This window comes from Vombatus ursinus, unplaced genomic scaffold, assembly GCF_900497805.2.
Source record: "Vombatus ursinus unplaced genomic scaffold, bare-nosed wombat genome assembly UNPS02009205.1, whole genome shotgun sequence".
NCBI lineage: Eukaryota > Metazoa > Chordata > Mammalia > Diprotodontia > Vombatidae > Vombatus > Vombatus ursinus.
The window spans coordinates 52,025,250-52,044,963 of record NW_020948983.1 but is presented as its reverse complement, the minus strand read 5'-3'; the positions used below and the strand labels follow the sequence as shown (position 1 = coordinate 52,044,963).

Below are 19,714 nucleotides of genomic sequence, written 5' to 3'. Positions count from 1 at the left end.
TCTTCTCAAACTCTTCCTAACTTCCCCAGGATACCATCATCCTCCCAGGTTCACAGCCTAGGATTATCCTCTACTCTTCACTCTTTCTTAAGCCCTATATACAATCACGGGCCAACTTTTGTTATCTCTACCTTCCTAACATCTTCTGCATATGGCTCCTTTTCTCTTCTGACACTGCCACATGTGCAGGCCCAAATCACTTCAGAGGCAAAGGAAGATTATTTATTCAAGTGTTAGAGGGAAGAGTTGTTCCAAGAAGACTAGGGAAGATGAGCTGTTTCATAAGGAAGGGAAAGGATGGAAACTGGGCCTGTGATTTTATGAATATAGGGAGCTCACGGATAAGAAAACGTCCTTTACTAATACAGACCAGCAATTTATAGCTTTCGGTAGTTGCTCAGAGCACAGAGATATTAAATGATTGGCATAGGGTCATCCAGCTAGTAGGTGTTAAGGGGCAGGACTGACAGACATATAGATAGATTGATAAAAGGCCAGAGAGAGAATGCAACATTTTGTTCAGGCTGGGAACCTGTTGGGAAGACAAATGTTTGCAACCTGTAAACAGTCATTTCCTGTTCCCTATCATTAATGACTCCAGCTATAAAAGAGCTCTCAGCTGAAATGTGATATGGTTATCACAAATGATGAAGGAGACATGGCAAACACACTCAGTTCCCTCAGCAGTTGGGATGGGGTGGCTGGCTGAGTGCTTGGGTTGTGGTATGAATGCAGAAAGTAAAAAACACATAAGAGACAGCACAAAGAGGAAGGAACACAGACAGACAAGGGAAGTATCATGTTAAATACCATGTCATATTTGGCGTATACTAAAAAAAAAAGTACACTGTAGATTTATGTTTTTATACGCTTTCTTCTTTCAATGTATCCTTTATGTATATGCAAATGTTAGTATCTGTTGATGAATATCAAGGTCATCATTTTTTTTTTAAAAAAAGAGGGAAACACTCTAACTGGGATGGACCTGATTGTCAATCCTTGGGTCTGGGTCCTAGTGAACATCTCCGCAGATCGACTTCAGTACTCTCCAGATTTCTTTTTCTCACCTATATCTTTGCCACCCTTGAGGAACCTCTACCCTGAGACTCTGGTCTCCTGAGTCCCCTCCTTGGGACCACCATTTTAGGAAGGACAAGAGGCTTGCTTCACCTCAGGTATACATGGATATCCTCCAGGATTCTTTCTCTTCACCTGTTTCCTTGCCACGGTCCTCCTACTTCCAATTTCCAGCTCCCTTAAATGTGCTATCTTTCCCCATTAGAATGTAAACTTCTTGAGAAGAGTATTTGTTTTATTTGCTTGTATTTGTATCTTAGCACAGTGCCTGGCACATAGTAAGTATTTAAATGCTCCATCTACCTATGCATAGACAGATGTGATATTTGTCTAAGCTCTTGAAATTTTAGTGAGGAATGGAGAACACAGATACACATGGTAGAGCAGGTGAAGAGACTTATGTATTACAGGGTTTAAGGTATGACTGTAGGAGGTTTGAGTCCTTTAAGCAGTCAGTCAAACATTTATGGCAAACTATACGCCAGGCACTGGGAATACAAGAAAGGAAAAAGATAGTCTCTGCTCTCAAGGTGCCCATAATCTAATGGACGGGAAGGGGGGGGAAGAGAAGATAATACTCACCAACTCCCCATAAAGCCAGTGACTTCTGAACACCCATCTATATGGATAGCTAACCTGTGCTTTGCACATAGTATATAATCAATAAATTTCCTAAAATAATCATAGCAACTCAGGAGATAAAAGTAGTATTAATATGAATGAGCACGGCATGTTGACTATTTAAGATAAGAACAAAAGAAGAGAAAGAAAAAAACAAAGTAGAGTTAGCAGAGCTGAGAATGAACATGATATTTTGGTACTGAGAATTTATTTTACTTGAAATTTAAAAACTGTCTATTGATATATCATAAATAAACAAATATTACTTATTAAGGTTAAAAAAAAATCAGCACTTAAAGTGATAGTTTCCTGAGGGGCACAATTTGTCTATCTCATAGCTTTCTATGCTTAGAATGTTGTCTGTTAGCACTTTCTGTGCTAAGAAAAAAAATAGAAACAAAGAAGATGCATGTTGATTGAGGAATGGCCAAAGAAAAATTGTGGTTTATGACTGTAATGGCAAATTATTACTGTGCTGTAATCAACAACGATTATGATGAATCCGGAGGAGAATGGAAAGATTTATATGAATTTATAGAAGGTAACCTGGAAGAAATAAATAAATATGTGTACACACACATATATATATACACACACATAACGACAACCTTGTAAATGGAAAAAACAACAAAACAACTGAAATTAAATGTTGTCAAATTAAAATAACCAAGGTTGGCTGTAAAGAAGAGATATAAGAAGACACCACCCCCCCTTGCAATTCTTGGCAGAGGTGAGGGACTGTGGTATAGAACACTGCATATCACATCATATTGGTTAGTTTTGTCAAATCTTTTTTTTGTCTTTTTGGCTCTTTGGGAGAGGTGGAGGAAGGGTACAGTGGGAAAAAGTGAAATAAAACCAAAACATCAAAAAATTTGTTTTTATAACTAAAAATTTCACTTTTCCTAAAATTATCCAAAAAAAAAAAGTTGCTCCTTCCCATCTAGTAGAAACAATTACAGCAAGAAATATAATCTTGAGGACTTTGAGACATACCACAAATCCTAAAACAATGACAGGAATGTCACAGCTTCAGTTTTCTCAATCAAGGAACAACACTTCAATGAGAGAGAGTTCAATTGGGTTTGGGAAAAAGAATTTGAAGAAAGAAAGACAGAATGCATATAATGAAGCGGATATAAGACTAAATGGGCCTTATGGATACCCCAAAGGGTCCAGAATATTGGCAAAGGAAGAACAAGGCCTGAAAAAAATGGGTGCCTCCACAAGAAGGGCATTTAACCTGGAGTGGACCCCATTATTCAATCTAATCTGGCTCTAGAAGCAATGGGCAGATGTCATGATGGAGATGTGGAGGCTGCAGCCAGTTAATTTGCAAGCACAGCGCTAGCACACAGAGCTGATGGGACCCAGTAAAGGGATGGGAGATAAAATATGGTTTGCAGCTGTTCCTTCCATCCTTCTCTTCCCCCGCCCCCCAACCCAATCCCGCCACCCTCATCTGCAAAGCTCCACTCTGAGGGAAGTCTGTGTGAGAAAAAAGATAGGGAGTACAGAAACCTGATGGATTACTTTAACATGTGTCAAGACCATTTTGGCATACAGAAAGAAGTCACTGTAAATAAGTCAACAGATTAAAATGGAGCTTCCTATTAGGAACTATCAGCAATATATACATACACACATATACATATATATATACACACATACATACACACACACACACATATATATATATATATGGATAGATAGATAGATAGATAATAAAACTCAAAGAAAGTAGCAGCTGCGACTATCATTATGAGATAATCCATTTGCAAATCCTCCTCCCAAAACCCAGAACAGCTGAGGAGAGTTAAAATGGTGAATGGTGAATATCTGCATAAGGACTTTTTTTTTCCTTTTTAGGGCAAACATATTTGATGAAGCTCAAATATTTGATATACAGCACAGTCAAAACTAAATTAGCAAATTCTACAACCAGCCACCCCAGCACCAATATACACAGTCATATACTGACCTTCCCCTAGGACATTCAGAATAAAGTCCCTATATACCACCTCAAGAGAATTTTTTAAAAAGAGTTTGTTACTTGAATTCTGCCTTTTCTAAGGAAACTTTCTCTAGGTAGACTACTTTCCCTTTGGCTTGCTTTAGGGGTACACTTAGCTAGTTTAACTATATTATAAGACAGGTGCATTTGTGTGTTACACAAAGAAGGTGCGGAATCCCTGAAGCAACACTTTCTCCATCTTTCTCAGCCATCCCTCATACCTCTAGCTAAAATTAGGTCATTTTTCTAGAAAGTCCTGCAATTACTATTCATTCCCTCTGATACGAGCACTGCTGATAACTACCTTCAATTTCTTTTTGGAAAGGAAAAACAGAAGCATTCTCAAAGTATTGGGAAATGTGTGTGTAACTGTGCACATGCATGCGTGTGTGTGTGTGTGTGTGTGTGTGTGTGTGTTGAACATTCCATCAGACCTCTATTATCAGGCACAGAGAAACTGCATTTAGATTCAGAGGGTTCAAATCCAGCTCTGCCAGTGAAAGTATAATCTTGGGTAAGTCATTTAATCTCCAGGGGCCTTGGTTCTCTCATCTATAAAATGAGGGTACTGAGTGAGATGCACTCTAAGATCTATTCCAGCCCTAAATCTATGATCCTGAGATCCTTAGGAAGCTTATGCCAGTCAAAGTAGAACAGGCTTCCAGGCAGAGTTTGAAGATGAGCAGATTTAGCAGGGAGCGTGTGGCCTAGAGATAACACTTCCTCTCTGGGCTTGAAATTCTTCACCTGGAAAATGAGGAGGCCGGATAAAATAGTCTCTTCAGGACTCTCCTAGTTCTGAAATGCAACAATCCTGAGAATCTGCAGAGGTGCAACTGGGTTATAAAGGAAATCAATTATATTGAAATAGAGATGGAATTTTTCCCATGTGAGTTGACAGACACTTAGAAATCTATCCACAGACCCTTTGTGGGCCTAGAACTCAGGTTAAGAGCTTCTGCATATGAAATGAAAAGCCAGGCCTATTACCTTTATAAATAAAAAGGTTTACAAATGAAAAGTTCTATTTAAGTGGCCTGTCAACTCACTCTATTTTTGAATTTTGTTTTTAACACTGCCACAAGTGAATGAAAGGCAAAAGGCCCTATTTCTTCATCTTGATCAGAGCCAGTGGATAAAAAGCCAGAATAAGGGAGGAGAGTGCCAACTCGAATTCCTACCCATACATCTAAAATAAATAATATGTGGCTCAGAGTGACAAAACCAGATAGGAAGGGACATCTAACACTTCTCCCTATGAAGTAAGACTCAATAGGTATGCCTTGCAAAACGACACAAAAAACATTAATTTGATATAGAACACTGCCAGATTTTATTATATTTGACATTTAAAACAGATGGTAACACCACGAAGGCAAGAAATACTTATGATTATGCAAAAACAAAACATGAGTAACTTCAATAAAACAGTCCAACTAGTCCTTTCAGACAACCCCCCACGAATTTTCAATTCTATGTAATATGATTAATGAACACAACATAAACATTTAAATGTTTCAGCTGATTAAAATTTCAGATTTTTAAAATTTATAGTTTTTAATATATGAAGATAAATATTGGTAAGTTAAATTATTTGGAAACCACTCACTGGTTTTTCTCTTTACTTGCTAAAGCACCCCAGTATCTCCCTTTCATAATTTAATACCTAAATTAAGTTGCAGAATTTAGGACTTGGAAGGACCATTACTTACAAGTTTAGAATTCTGGCTCTCTCAGCTCATTTAAAAAGAACAGAAAAAGCACAGAAAAAGGAATCATTTAATAAAAGATTAAAGCTTTAAGTATTCCATTAACATTTTACAAAAGAAAAAAAGTAGAATTAATGAAATTCCAATGATTAAAGTCAAATAAAAGCATATATAAATATCATTGATAGATCCTTCTCTTTCATCTCCATGACTGGAAGAAAAGAAATCCAAGAGGCTTGGGTTCCTTATCTTTTCTTAAAAGCTCTCTCAAAAGCATTTTACTGGCTTGAGCAAACCTTCAATACACTTCGGTTGTTCCAACTGAAAACCTTCACTTCCCACTCCCCCTTTCCCCTAGTTCTATCACTGACTCAAGAGACAGTGGTCAAAGTAATAACTATTCTTTTCTATGTTTTCTAATCACTATTTGAGACATTATCTGACTGTACTAATTTTTAAAGTTTAGACTACTGATTGAGTTTCTTTTCTGGAAAGACCTAAGTTAAAACTTTCCTCTGATGGTCACTATCTAGGTGACCTTAGGCAAGTTACACTTAACTTTCTTCGGCCCAGTGTCCTCATCTATAAAATGACTGGGTTGGTTTAATGACCTCAAAGGTCCTTTCCAATTCAGTATCAGTGATGCCCTGATACTCCATTTATTACCAGATATATATTACTCTGGGACAGCTGGGTGATGCAGTAGATAAAGTGCTGGGTCTGTACAGTCAGGAAGACTCATCTTCATGAGTTCGAATCTGGCCTTAGACACTAGCTGAGTGACCCTGGGCAAGTAACTTAATGCTGTTTGCTTCAGTTTCCTCCTTTGTAAAATGAGCTGGAGAAGAAAGGAAATGACAAACCAGTCTAATATCTGCCAAGGAAACCCCAAATAGGGTCACGAAGAGTTGGACATGACTGAAAAATGACTCAATAACAACAACATATGTTATTCTGAATCTATTTCTTATCATTTTGCCACAACAACTAATGATTCTAAAGTATTTTTTATTGATATGAGCATTACCTTAGGTAAAATGATTTGTTATAAAAAATTATTTGTGCACAAAAAATTTATCGTATATTTGAAAGCCACAGAAGTCCCAAACTTTGCTCCTATGAGTTTCTCTTCATTGATATAGCTAACTATACAGGATATTAATTTTTTTTTAATTTCATGTCTATTGATCTCTCAGCGATCTACAGAGTCATGTGATTTTGGTTGGCCCAAACAGTTCCCTTGTGGTCCAGAAAAACAACAATTATTACAATACTTATTACCCAGAAAGTTTTCTCTCTTCAATTTGATGATAATGGGGGTGAGTGAGATGGTGGGTGCTGATAACCGAAAAATCCAAATAAATACACAAAGTACAATTTTTTTCATTGAAAAATTAGTTGCATGATAAAAGTTTTTTTTTATTTTGGCAAGGTATCCAAATGTTGTTCAGTTGAATATCGAACTGTGTGAAAGGTGGTGTGGCGTAGTAGAGATGAGAAATGGAGTGAAAAAGAACTGAGTTTGAATTTTGCCTCAAAAACTTACTACCTTTGTGACCCTGAGCAAATCATCACAGTCTCAGTTAATTCATTTATAAAACAAAGATAGTAATAGTACATAAAGGTTTGTTGTGAAGATTATGAGAGATAATAAATGCAAAAGCACTTTGCAAATCTTATAGTACTCTATAAATGTGAGCAATTATAATAACAATGACTATTAAAGTAACTAAAAACACTTCCATCACCACAAAAAAATGTAACTACCTTCAATACATCAGAATTGCCCCTCACATAATTACATAGATTTTCCAAAGGGGAAGTAGATTGAGGAGAAGTACAATTGTGGTCCCCAATACCCCCGATGGTTGCTTCACTCCTGTGGGATGCTTTAGTTGTGGGTAGGCAAAACTGTTTGCAGCATCTTTCTCTGTTCTTGGAAGACCAGTTTCTGGTCAGCTGGTTTTGATTCTGTTGGTAGGAAACTGAATCCTGGGGTATAATGCCAACTGTGTGCTTTCTACATGGGTAGAACAACAGAGCTTTAGGAATTTAAAATTACACTAAGGCTTTTGGGATGCATTTCCCTGGGCAGGAGTAAGATGGAGGAGAAAAGGAAGAAATCTAATGTGCAAGAAGACTAAGTAGAAATCATTTTGAAATGAATTAGTGAGGAGAGCCTTGAAATGCAGAGATTCTATACATGGATAGAATGAAAGGGGAATGTAGATAGCATGATAATGGATCATTCTGATCAACTGAATCAGGATCAACTGAAACAGAATGCAGCAGTACCATCCTGGGGGACAGGAAAAAGACCTACTTCTGTGAGGACAAGCCCTCTTCCAAAGAAGGTGAGATCTCTGCAACCTGGGACTTGGAGTGCTGCTCAGAGCAGTTGTGGAGCTGTGGTCTGCATACTGACTTAGAAAGCCACAGAGTAACATTACCTATATTGTATTGTATTTTTATTTTTTTTTAAACATTTTCCAATTATATTTTAATTTGGTTTAGGCAGGGACTTGCAGCAAGAGAGTTCAACACCTCTGGCCTAGAGGACTGAGAGTCTTAGAACCAGTCACAAAACCAGGATGTGTCAGAATTGGAACCTGAACTCAGATCTTCTTCTGTTCAGGGGCCTGCTCTCTATTCACTATGCACTCTTTCTACTTTCCTGAAGCAGGTAGATGGCGCATAGGATAGAACACTGGGTGTGGAGTCGGGAAGACTTGAGTTTATATCAAGCCTCAGATATTTACTAGCTGTGTGACCCTGGGCAAGTCACTTAACCTCTGCTTGCCTCAGTTTCCTCAATTTTAAAATGGGTATAATATTAGAACCTACCTTGCAGAGTTGTTGTGAGGATCAAACAAGATAATAACTGTAAAGTGTTTAGCACATAGTGTTTAGCACATACATAAATGCTTCTTCCCTTCTTTAGCTCTTCCCCCTATGCCACGGCTGTTTCACATGATCCTCACATCTCTTTTTCATGCTAACAGAATCAGAAGATGAGAGTGTGGAAAACCATCATGACGATGGTCCAAGTTCATGCAGTGACTTGCCAGGGTTTCCTGGCTCGAAGGTGAAGTCCCCAGATTCACAACACCAGCACTGCCTCTCGGGTACCATGCTATCAAACTGAATTGAAAGTGTGCGCCCCTAGCCTGTGAGCTCCCTGACAGCAGCAACCCCCTTCTTCCTTTTTTTCCTTTGGCTTTTCATTCTATCTCCATCCTTTTCGACAGTGCTTGGTACACAGCAGGCACTTAATTTAGAAAGCTTACTGACTCAACATCCTATAAACAATTTGTACACTACAAAAAAAAAAACAAAAAACCTAGAAAGTGACATATACTTACCAGCTTCAATCATGATACTTAGTAGGTTTTGCTTAACTGTCTTAGGGGAATAGATTCTTTAGGGTAAGGTAATATGGTTAAAAACAAAACAAAACAATCATATCCATTAAAAAGGGTTAAAAACAAAATAAACCAAAACAACCTACATAAAATTATTCATAGGATTTCGAGCTAGAAGAGACTCCAGATATCAAGTTTAGCCTCACAGTTTACAAATGGAAAAACTGAGATCCGTAGAGGTTAAGGGACAATTGCTAAGTCACAAAATTATTAAGTAACCCCTGGGATTTGGAGCCAGACCAGCAAGTTCCATATCCACCAGTGGTTCCACACCACCACACTCTGCTTCTGCTATCCGTGCTAGGTGAGTCACAGATTAAAACAGATGTTAATTGACTCTGATGAGTTCACAGTCTCAAACAACGCTCATGAGATCAGATGAAGAGATCTCATTGCTAAAAATCAAACCCAAAGCTTCTGACTTGTACAGTACTCTTTTTCAAATATATCTCACCGCCTCGCACATATTTGAAGACTTCTGGTCAGCCCATGAGATGAGTAAAATGTACAACTGTCAGCGCACATTTCAAAAGAACACAAGAGACAAGCGTGGGCAGAACAGAACAGCCTGACAAACACACAGCTCACCTTCACGAGGAAAAAGGAGACACCGTACGTCCGGAGAGAACGTGCGAGTTTTACGTATTTCACCTTGGCTTCTATTTCTGACATCTCACCACAGTTCTTGTGCTCCTGCAAGAGTACAAGATCCCGGGGGAAAGTTACTGCATTCTACCATTAGGTAATCATTTGAGCAATCTCTATGGCACATTAGGAAAACGTATACGTGAGATCCAATTCAGGGCAATTTCATCAAGAAAACGGAGGAGCTACGAGGAAAGAGGACGTGGATGTTTCTACAGACGAGAGCGGATCACTTAGGAATGTCAAGGTCTACCATTTCTTTCTATTTTTTAGTTGTTTTTTTAATTCAAAACTAAGAAAACATCAAATAAAAAATGTACATTTTATGATAATAGAACAGAAAAAGAGGATTATATGTGAAATTGAAGATCTGTTATGAACACTTTGCTTTTCTTTTAAAATATGTAACAAATTCAACCTGCAGCTTTCAAATCTGTCTTGCTTGTCCATGATTCTTTCTTGTCTTCCTTCTTTTTTCTTCCATATAGTTTTAAATGCATAATTGAACCTCTTTTTATGCTTTTCTTTTCTTCCCTATATATCCTCTCTCCTCCTCACATCCTTCATTGGGAGGTGGAAATAAAAGGGCGACCACCATCTTGATGTACTACTGAAGGGTGCCCTCCCACTCTCCCTTCTACCTTTCTCATGTTTATCTTCTTTTTGATCCCAGGTCTCCTCACCTCACCCAGACTGGAAATACTTCAGCCCCTCACAGACCTGATAGCAATATTGATCTGCATGGAAGTTTTACCCTGGTCTGAATTTCCCACTGGGACAGTTTGCCCCTCCTCAGACAGCATGGTGTTCTCTGCTCCTGGGGGCTCATTACTGGTGCCATACTTAATATGGACACCCAACTGGCTTCAGCCTTACTGAAGCTTAGAACTCCTCAACTCAAGTGATCCACTGGCCTCAGCCTCCCCAGCAGGTGGGTCTACAGGCATGCACCCACCATGCCAGGCCTTAAGGTACAAGAACTACTGAAATAAAAATGGTTGGCATTGATCATGGAGTTATATTTTTAAGAAACCTGACACTAACAGGAAGTGTGAAAATGGTATGTTTCCTGACATTTTACATGCTTGGAATTCAAGACTAAAAATGATGTCTAGATAGGAGTCTTGGAATGAACATTTCAAAGCAAAGATAATTCTTAAGCTCCCAACAGTCCCCTTTGAAGAGATTCATTTGTGGTAACCTAGGAAATGAATTAAACTTTGACTTTTAAAATACACCTCTAGAATAGGGGCTAGTGATAGGAAACTGACCTGTGACATCACTGACGGATACAGGGAACACTCAGGTCAGAATACACCTCCATTAATATAGGCTAGCATCTTCTCTGCAACTTAGAGACTCAGTTCAGCTGACTACTATGTACAGAGGATAAGTGACTTGCTGAGGGTCACGCAGCCATTATGTGTCAGACGCAGGGTTTAACACAGGTCTTTCTGGCTTCAACTGGCTCCCTATAAACTATGTCACGGTCATTCTCCAAAATAATGGCTCCTGAATAAGGGTGTCGGCCAAAAGCAAATCAGTATGAAGATGTGACAGAGAAAACATCTTCTGCTGCATTGTAACTGCATAGTATCTGTTGGCTGCTACTGAGAAGCTGTCTGAAAATTAGGTATGAGTATATTTGTCTGAGACTGAGGAACCTTCAAGTAAAATCTACAGATTATGAAAATATATACAGTATACCTAAAGAAGAACTGACAGCTTCTTTACCTTTGAGTTATTGATAATTAATGACATAAATTAGTTTCTTTTCTCTTGAGTGAATGATAATTAATGACTTAAATTAGCTTCTTTACTCTTCAGTTAATGGTAATTTATGACATAAGTGGAGGGGACGCATAGAGTACAAAGTCAGGATGATGACAAAATCCTCTCAAATAAGAAAAATAGAGAAATGTATTTAGAGTAGAATATTAAGATAACTACATTTTCAGTACCTGAAATATTCTCTTTTCAGCTCCTCTTTGTTTGATGTATTCTTTGGGCAGAAATTCCTTTAGACTGAGGGGGAAAAAACGGTAAATCATTTAATATGTTGTGATGAATACAATAAAAGAGAAAAGGAACCATTCATAAAATTTCAAAGTCAAGGCCCTACCCCAGTTCCATCTGTTCTCAACCAGTCTTGGTTCAATTCAATTCAATTTAAAAAACAAACAAACATTAATTAAGCATGTACTGTGTGCCAGGGAACGTACCAAGTCATCAGGCTACAAAGTTGAAAAAAATTAATATTTCAAGGAGCTTATAGTATAATAAAGAAGGATGGAGAAGTAGGCAGAAGGAAAGATAAGACATACACACAAGTAAATAGGATACAAGTTAGAATGGAAAAATAACAGAAACAAATGGTCTAAGAAAGTCTGAAGAAAGATGAATTTTAGCAGGGGACAGAAACGGGCAGGGGTAGAGTTGGGGGAGTCAAGAAAGGCTTCATGGAAGAGGGGCTGTTGAGTTGGTCCTTCAAGGAAGACAAGGATTTCAACAGGTGAAAGAAGCAGATAGATATGGTCAGATCTCTGAACTAGGAAGGCTATGTTAAGTACCTACGTAAAAGACAGATTAGGGAAAACAAGAGTGGAGGGAGAGAAGCCTGTTAGGAGACTTTTACATAATATTCTAGACAACATTTAATGAGTTTTGGTGATTTGAGTGGAGAAGAGGGAAACAATATAAATGAAATTGTGATTCATTTAATAGTTAGCCACAGCATATAATGCCCTGGAACAAGTTTACAACTTTAAAAAAACAAAAACAAAAACAAAAACAAAACAAAACAAAACAACCTACCTGAAAGTCAGACCACATTCAATTAAAAAAACAAAAAACCAAAACTTCTTGATTCCGTTAAGACAAATATAAATGCTTCCTTACACTTCACTCCTTTTTGTAGACAAGGGGTAAATAAACTGGTTCTTTCTTGGGGCTTTCAAACTTCCCACTTGTAAGCAACATAACACTCCAACCACATGAAAAAAAAAAAAATCAAATTCGAACCAAAGATGAGCCCTAGGAAAGCCTAAACTTACAAAACAGCCACATTTCTGAAGTGTTTGCTATGCTCTGGTGATATAACAAGTTACATTTCTAGAGGGCATTAAGGTTTACAAAGAGCACTTCACTAGGGAAAGTTGTTCAAATTTTGAAACCAAATGTAAATCAGTGCTCTGAATAATGCTTTTGACTTCCGAGGAAAGAGATCTGGTAAAGTTTACTATTATTATCCCCATTTATAGATAGGGGAAATGAGGCTTCAGTTAAGTTCTCCCTATTCACATAGCCTCTAACTTAGTTCAGGCCCTCATCATCTGTTATGAGGACTATTGCAGTAGTCTCCTAAATCACACATATTTTTACTTTCCAATCCATCCTCCACATAGCTGCCATATTGATATTCTCGAATTACACATCACTACCTCTGCTCAAAGATGTTCAATGGCTCCCAACTACTTCTAGGATAAAATTCACAATCGTTAACCTGGCATTTAAAACCTCCTACCTACCTTTCCAATCGTTTCCCATTATTTTCATTCCAGTGAAACTAGGCTTCTAACTATTTCTGGTACTATTCCTTCCATTCTATCTCCTACTACCCCTTAGGTTTTGCACAACTGTTCTCTGAAGTCTGAAATGCACTCTCTCCTCCCCTCCACACCAGAATTCATAGCTTCCTTCCATTTCCTCCTCTCTCCCACCAAGCCTCCTCCATTACTACTCCTCCTTTTCTTTTTTCTTTCTTTCTTTTTTTTTTTTTTTAGTTTTTAGGCAATTGGGGTTAAGTGACTTGCCCAGGGTCACACAGCTAGTAAGGGACAAGTGTTCGGTATGAGGCTGGATTTGAACTCAGGTCCTCCTGACTTCAGGACCAGTGCTCTATTCACTGAGCCACCTAACTGCCCCTTCCTCATTTTCTCTTGGAATTATTTTGTTTTACTTTATCTAGCCTTTGTATTTACTTGTAAGCTTGTGTGTCCTCCCCATGTAAGCTCCTTGAAAGAACAAACTTGTGTTTTTGTGTTTGTACACCCCAACCTGGCACAGTGCTTTACATAATATATATTTAATGCTTACTGAATGGAACTGAATATAGTCTGACATTGGATCTATCATAATCTCTCACTCCAGACAGTATACTTCCATTGTTTAATGCAAGCTTAGGGCACAAGAACTTTTCTGATGATCCCAACTGCTCATTTTTGGGCCCTGAGATGGCTTCTCTTACCTTTTTGATCCCTAAATACTGGTTCCCCCCCACCCCCTTCCAAGGCTTTTTCTTGGTCTTCTATTAGTTTCTCTATAAATTTTCTCTTTTGGAAATCACAGTCATTCTCAAGACTTCATTTGTTGTTCTGTCTACATAGTTAACTCCCAAATTTATCCCCAACTCTGATCTCTACTCCCAGTTATAGACTCACACTTCCAATTTCCTTTTGGACAATGGACAACACTACCTGAGTGTGCCACAGAAACTCAAACCCAAGTAACTTCTGATTTTTCTCCCTAAAGCTGCTTCTCCTTCTAACCTCCTTATTTCTGCTGATGATTCCACCATGCAGGTGATACCTCCCATCATTCATAGGTGACATCTTGACATCTCTGACTCTCAATCATTTACCAGATCCAAGTTAAAAAGAAGTAAAACAAGGCAAGTCCTGTTGCGTCTCTATTTGTAATATCTATCACATCCTTCCTGCTCCCCTTGCTACCATTCCAACACAGATCCTTCTTCTTCTTTTTTTTTGGGGGGGGGAGGGCGCTAGGCATTGGGGTTAAGTAACTTTCCCAGGGTCACACAGCTAGTAAGTGTCAAGTGTCTGAGGCTGGATTTTGAACTCAGGTCCTCCTGACTCCAGGTGATCTATCCACTGCACCACCTAGCTGCCTCATCACAGGCCCTTCCTGCAATAAGCTTGTATTAATAGAACAGCCTAATAAGTGGTATTCTCAATGTATTTTGTGGCAGCTTGATTTGGGAAGTGTCTACTATGTCAAAACAAAATGTATTTAATAAGTAAACTTATCCTGTAGTATTATATCTTATAATTGTGTTAGTGGCTTGTTTCCCTAATGGATGGTAAGATCTATGATAATAGGAACTGAGTCTTAACAATGTTTTTGTATATGCTCCCAATGCCTAATACAGGGCTGAGCATACAACAGAAGTTTGTTCAATGAATGAAACAATGAATGATTAAATAAAATAGCCCCAAGTGTTTTTAAGGAATATGTTACTGATGCTTCAAATTATAGGATCACTGATTTAGAGCTGGAAGGGACCTTAAAAGGTCATCTAAACCAGCACTTCTTAAGCTATGGGGTCGTGTAACTGAACGTGGGGGTAGCGAAAAATTTGGCAACAGTAAAAGGTTTCTGTATACCTACTTTATTTTATTTTATTTATTTATTTTTTGGGCTAGGCAATGGGGTTAAGTGACTTGCCTGGGGTCACACTGCTAGTAAGTGTTATGTGTCTGAGGCCAGATTTGAACTCAGGTCCCCCTAAATCCAGGGCCGGTGCTCTATCCACTGCACCTCCTAGCTGCCCCATATACCTATTTTATATACCTATGTACCCAGTGTCTCATAAAAATTTCTTAAGCAAAAAGGGGTCGCAAGGGAAAGAAGTTTAAGAAGCCCTGATCTAAACCAACCTGCTAATTCTATAATGAAAAGAACTGAGTCCCAGAGAGCCACTGGGGTCTTCATCAGTCCACTCTCCACAAGCTGCCAAGTTTAGTTGATAACCTAAAGCAAAGGTCTAACCATGCCACTTCCTTGCTCAAGTGTATAACTGGAAATGACTGTGATGTAAAAGTAAAAGACAACAATAAAACTCGTTTAAAAATTTAATAGGCCTGGCCTTTAGACAGGGGCAGAGTCTGGCCTTAACTTCACAAGTCAGGCCCAGTATAAATCATTGACAAGAAGCTGAGATGTATTTTTAGAAAGTTTTGAAGTTCCCATCTCCCCTCCCAATCCCACTGATGTTTCTAGCACCAAAACTTGTTCAGACTGGAATACAGGAGGTAGACAGAAATGATACCAAATGGCTAAGCAAACCTATTAGTGCAAAAATGCCCAGCTCCCTATCAAATCCTTCATTAGACTGACAGAACATTTCCTCAAACATGCAAAGTAGATGTCATATGCCTGATGTTTTAACACACAGCTCTCTATGTGCTCATTTAAAAATAATACCGCATATTTCTTCTATTCTCCTTGGAAAGTCAGAAAATTATAATCTGGGTCTTTTTCATAAAAGCACATCAACATCAGACCACCTACCATTATTCTTCTGCCAGCTAGCACTGCAGTAGTTCCCGCCTGGTTACTGTTTTGATTACTGAGCCTGGTTTCCAAAGGCATATAAGAAGCTGGGACTCATATCCAGCTGAAATCCATCAGCCAAAATGACAAGCTTCATCCTAAAAAACGGGTTAGATTGCCAAATCCAATTGGACAATTTTCTCCTAAGTAGGACACCTATTTGTGAAGAGCATACCCTCCACTATCTCCTTCTGTACTCTTTCAACAAAATGGAAACCAAACATTTCATAACATCACAGATTAGGAGCTGGCAGGGACCTCAGGGGCCTTCTGTCTCAACCCTCTCATTTTACAAATGAGGAAACTGAGGTGGAAGTTACTTTCCTAAGATCACACAGGTAAATAAGCATCAGAGGTGGGATCTGAATGCAGTGGGGGGGGGGGGGCACCTCTGACTCCTGAGCAAATCCTCCTTCCAGTTCACTATCTTGTCTCCAAGACACCCACACAACAGATACACATTCAAAGACCCCAAAGTCTGGGTCAGTGAGGCCAACCCATGTATTCATACCTCCCCTAATACTTCCCTTGCTTTATTCTCATTTGCAACTCCACACTACCTGAAAAATATCGTAGCCAAGTTCCTAAGACTACACCAGCAGCCTTTCCTCAGTCTGCTCCTGCTAAATACCTAGGATAGCTTAAGCACTGGGAAGAAGTCTGTTCCTGAGCTATCTCCACAACCCCAGTGCAACGGAAGGATTGCAAGGGAATGAATGGTCTGCACACAGAAGGTAGTGTCACTGTGCTCCCCCAGCCTCCACCCTGGCCTGTATGTCTCACTTTATTCTCTCTACTGATATGTTATGGCAACAGGTTATGTCATGGGAGAAGGCACAGTAAAAGGGCATTAGACTTGCAGTCACCAGAGACCTGGGTTCCAATCCTATTACCTATTTTTATTAACTGTGGGACCATGGGCCAAGCCATGATACTTCTCAAAGTCACCTGTACTTATATGTGTAATAGAGTACCCACCTCACAGGCTTGTTATTAAGATCAAATGAGGCAAATCTACAGTTATCTCTTTCACATCACAACTTTCCCCAACATAGTTTTGATATATAGCAAGTTGGCATAAGAAATTAAATGGGAATTTTGGGGGAGTTTTGCGGAAACTGTAGATGATGCACAAAGGCCAGCAGACAACAAAGAAAAAGTTTAGAAACTCAGAAATGCATAAAATATATGTATAGTATTGTATAATATAAACATAGTTTATCTTTCAATACCATAATAATTTAGATTTATTCTCTGGTACAAAGGGAGGACCAAAAAGTTTTACGTGGATTTTCCAGATCACGGGGGCATCACACTCCTAAACCCCCACAATGTAGAAGGGATAACTGTAAAGTGTTTAGCTATGGTTCTAAAGTTACAAAACTGGTAATTAATAAAGATACAAGAATTTATATTTTCAAATAACCATTATCTTTCAAAATGCTTACCCCAGGAAAATACATAACATCCAAAGGGATGCTGCCCTTTAAAGTAATCACCTTTGGAATCTATACATTTACTTAAATAATATTACCATTGCTACACATAGTGAATGTAACTCTTTACAGGAAATGACTTTAGAGTCAGTTTATTAGCCACATAAGAAAATGAATAGAATTATGCTTTTCCCTAGTCTCCTCCCCCCCCTTGTTCCCTAGCCAGAGGCAATCTCTCCCGTCCTGTAATATCTCATACCTCTCTATTTGGTTTCTCCCTTAAAACACATTAAAACTTGGATTGTGGTTCTGTGTGTGTGTGTGTATGTGTGTAGATAGATACATACACACATAAATATATGTACATATATACGTATATGTGTGTATTGTATGTGTGTAGACAGAGATACACACACATTAATACATGTACGTATGTACATATATGTGTATGTGTGTTGTGTGTATGTGTGTGTGCCATGAGCACGCGCCATCACTGAGCCTTGGTGCTAGATGCCCTCTATCTATAGTACGCTTCTTCTGGTCATCTCTTTGTCTTAGAATCTGTGGCTTCCCTCAAGACTCATCTAAAATGCCATATTTTCAAGAGGCCTTTCCCAATCCACTTCATCTGTTAATGATACCCTCTGTAAGGTTATTATGTATCTATACAATGTATCTTTTAAGGTATATACCTATTTATGTACATGTTGTTCCACTTCACCGATTACAACGTAAGTTCGTTGAGAGCCGGGATGATTTTTGCTCTGTATGTATTTGTGTGTGTATATGTGTTTGTATGTGTGCGTATGTGTATATATCCTCAACACTCAGCACAGTGTCTTATAAGCACAGAGGCACATGCCTACAAAAACAATCTATGCAATGCACGATAGAAAAATGAAGAAGACTGCATGCGGGTGAGTGTACTGGTTGTACTGGAGTATCCAGGTACTCGCTTCCTAGTATCAGGATGGGAAAGAAAAGAGAAGGGTCATACTGGATTAGAAGAAATGACAGAAGGGAGAATGACAATTGGTAGTGATGGGTACACATGGCAAGGTACTGTTACAGCCATGACAAAGTATAGGATAGGAATAAAGAATAAAATGGAAGTCTTCCAAAAAGTTTGTTGGGTCCCTAGATTTCGAATTTATGCCTCTACTTCAAAATTAATACACTTTGCATTGAAGCCAGGTGGAGACCTTCAAGTAGGAGGTCTAATAATGGACTCTACATTTCTTGAGGGCTGGGACAAAAATCTTATTTAAACTTTATATCCAGCAGTTTCTTAATAAATTAGCTTGTTGACTAGGAATGAATTTATACATGTTTTCAAGGCCACTGGGGCTTGCCCTATGGTTAAATGAACATGAATATTGCAAACAGATCATATTTGGCACAATTTAGCACTGAATCTCAACTTTGACTTCTGAATGACAATAAATGGCAAAATCTGAACCTTACATTCGTCAGAGAGACTCAGAGCTAATTGCTATCAGGGAGAGGATATAAGAAACACGGTGACATGGAAGAATACTCTTAGGGTTCTCAGACAGGAGATTCTATTAAGAGAACTTTACACTACCCCAGTGCCATCAATAAATAATAACTGATAAAATGAGAATGCTGAGAGTAAATTTGGGGGTTGGAGAATGTGGGGTGGTGAAGGATAAAGAAAGAGGACAAAGAGGTTATATTAGTCCAGAATAAAAAAAAAAATGAATGGAATACTCTTCAGAGAAGTGGCTGTTGTCCTCCTTCACCTTATCACCACATTCCACATTGTCTAAGCTTCTATAAGTACCCCTGACTAAAGTCCACTCCTCCAAAAAGAAAAAAAAAATCCTTTATTGTATGCTCCAAAATAAAGCAATGGCCTCTAAATTATTCAAACAAAATCTCAAAGAGGAAAAACTCCAAAGAGCTTAGGAGGAAAAAAACATACAGTTGAGCAGATGCCAAGGATAAAACTGATTTAAGACCTCTTATGTTGTCAAAAGCTTTGCTCAGTCAACAACAAACTCGCTCACGAGTTTGTGGTGAAAAGTTTCAAGTTCTGCCACTACCAGACATTCAGAAAGTGGATTATTTTGTCTTGCAGGAAAATCACTATCAAAGCATGTTTAGACACCACGGGACAAATATATAAACTGTGAAAGAAAGTTCTTCTCCCTTTCCACATTTTCAGCCAGACAAAAATCTCTATGTGATCAAACAAAAACCACTGTGGTCAGACAAGAAGGTCAAACCACACTAATCAGCAGATCCTGTCAATTTTACTCTACATTTCCTGCATTTGTTTCTTCTTTTCCATTTCCATTTCCATCAACTCAGTCTAGGCTCTAACTACTTCTTGCCTTAACAATCACAACAGACCGCTAAATGGTTTTTCCTAACTTCATATTATTTTCTGTTGTTTTGTTTTTTGGAGGCAATCAG

General features: G+C 38.5%; 1 protein-coding gene across 1 annotated transcript in view; it reads right to left on the bottom strand.

Moving 5' to 3' along the window:
- Positions 1 to 19,714, bottom strand: part of TLN2 (talin 2) — a 579,984-nt gene that overhangs the window by 220,858 nt on the left and 339,412 nt on the right. Inside the window, exons 10-11 of the mRNA XM_027851789.1 lie at positions 11,450 to 11,513; positions 9,432 to 9,536 (exon numbers count right to left, since the gene is read on the bottom strand). Coding sequence (XP_027707590.1) covers positions 9,432 to 9,536; positions 11,450 to 11,513 — 169 coding nt within the window. The remainder of the gene's footprint in view (positions 1 to 9,431; positions 9,537 to 11,449; positions 11,514 to 19,714) is intronic.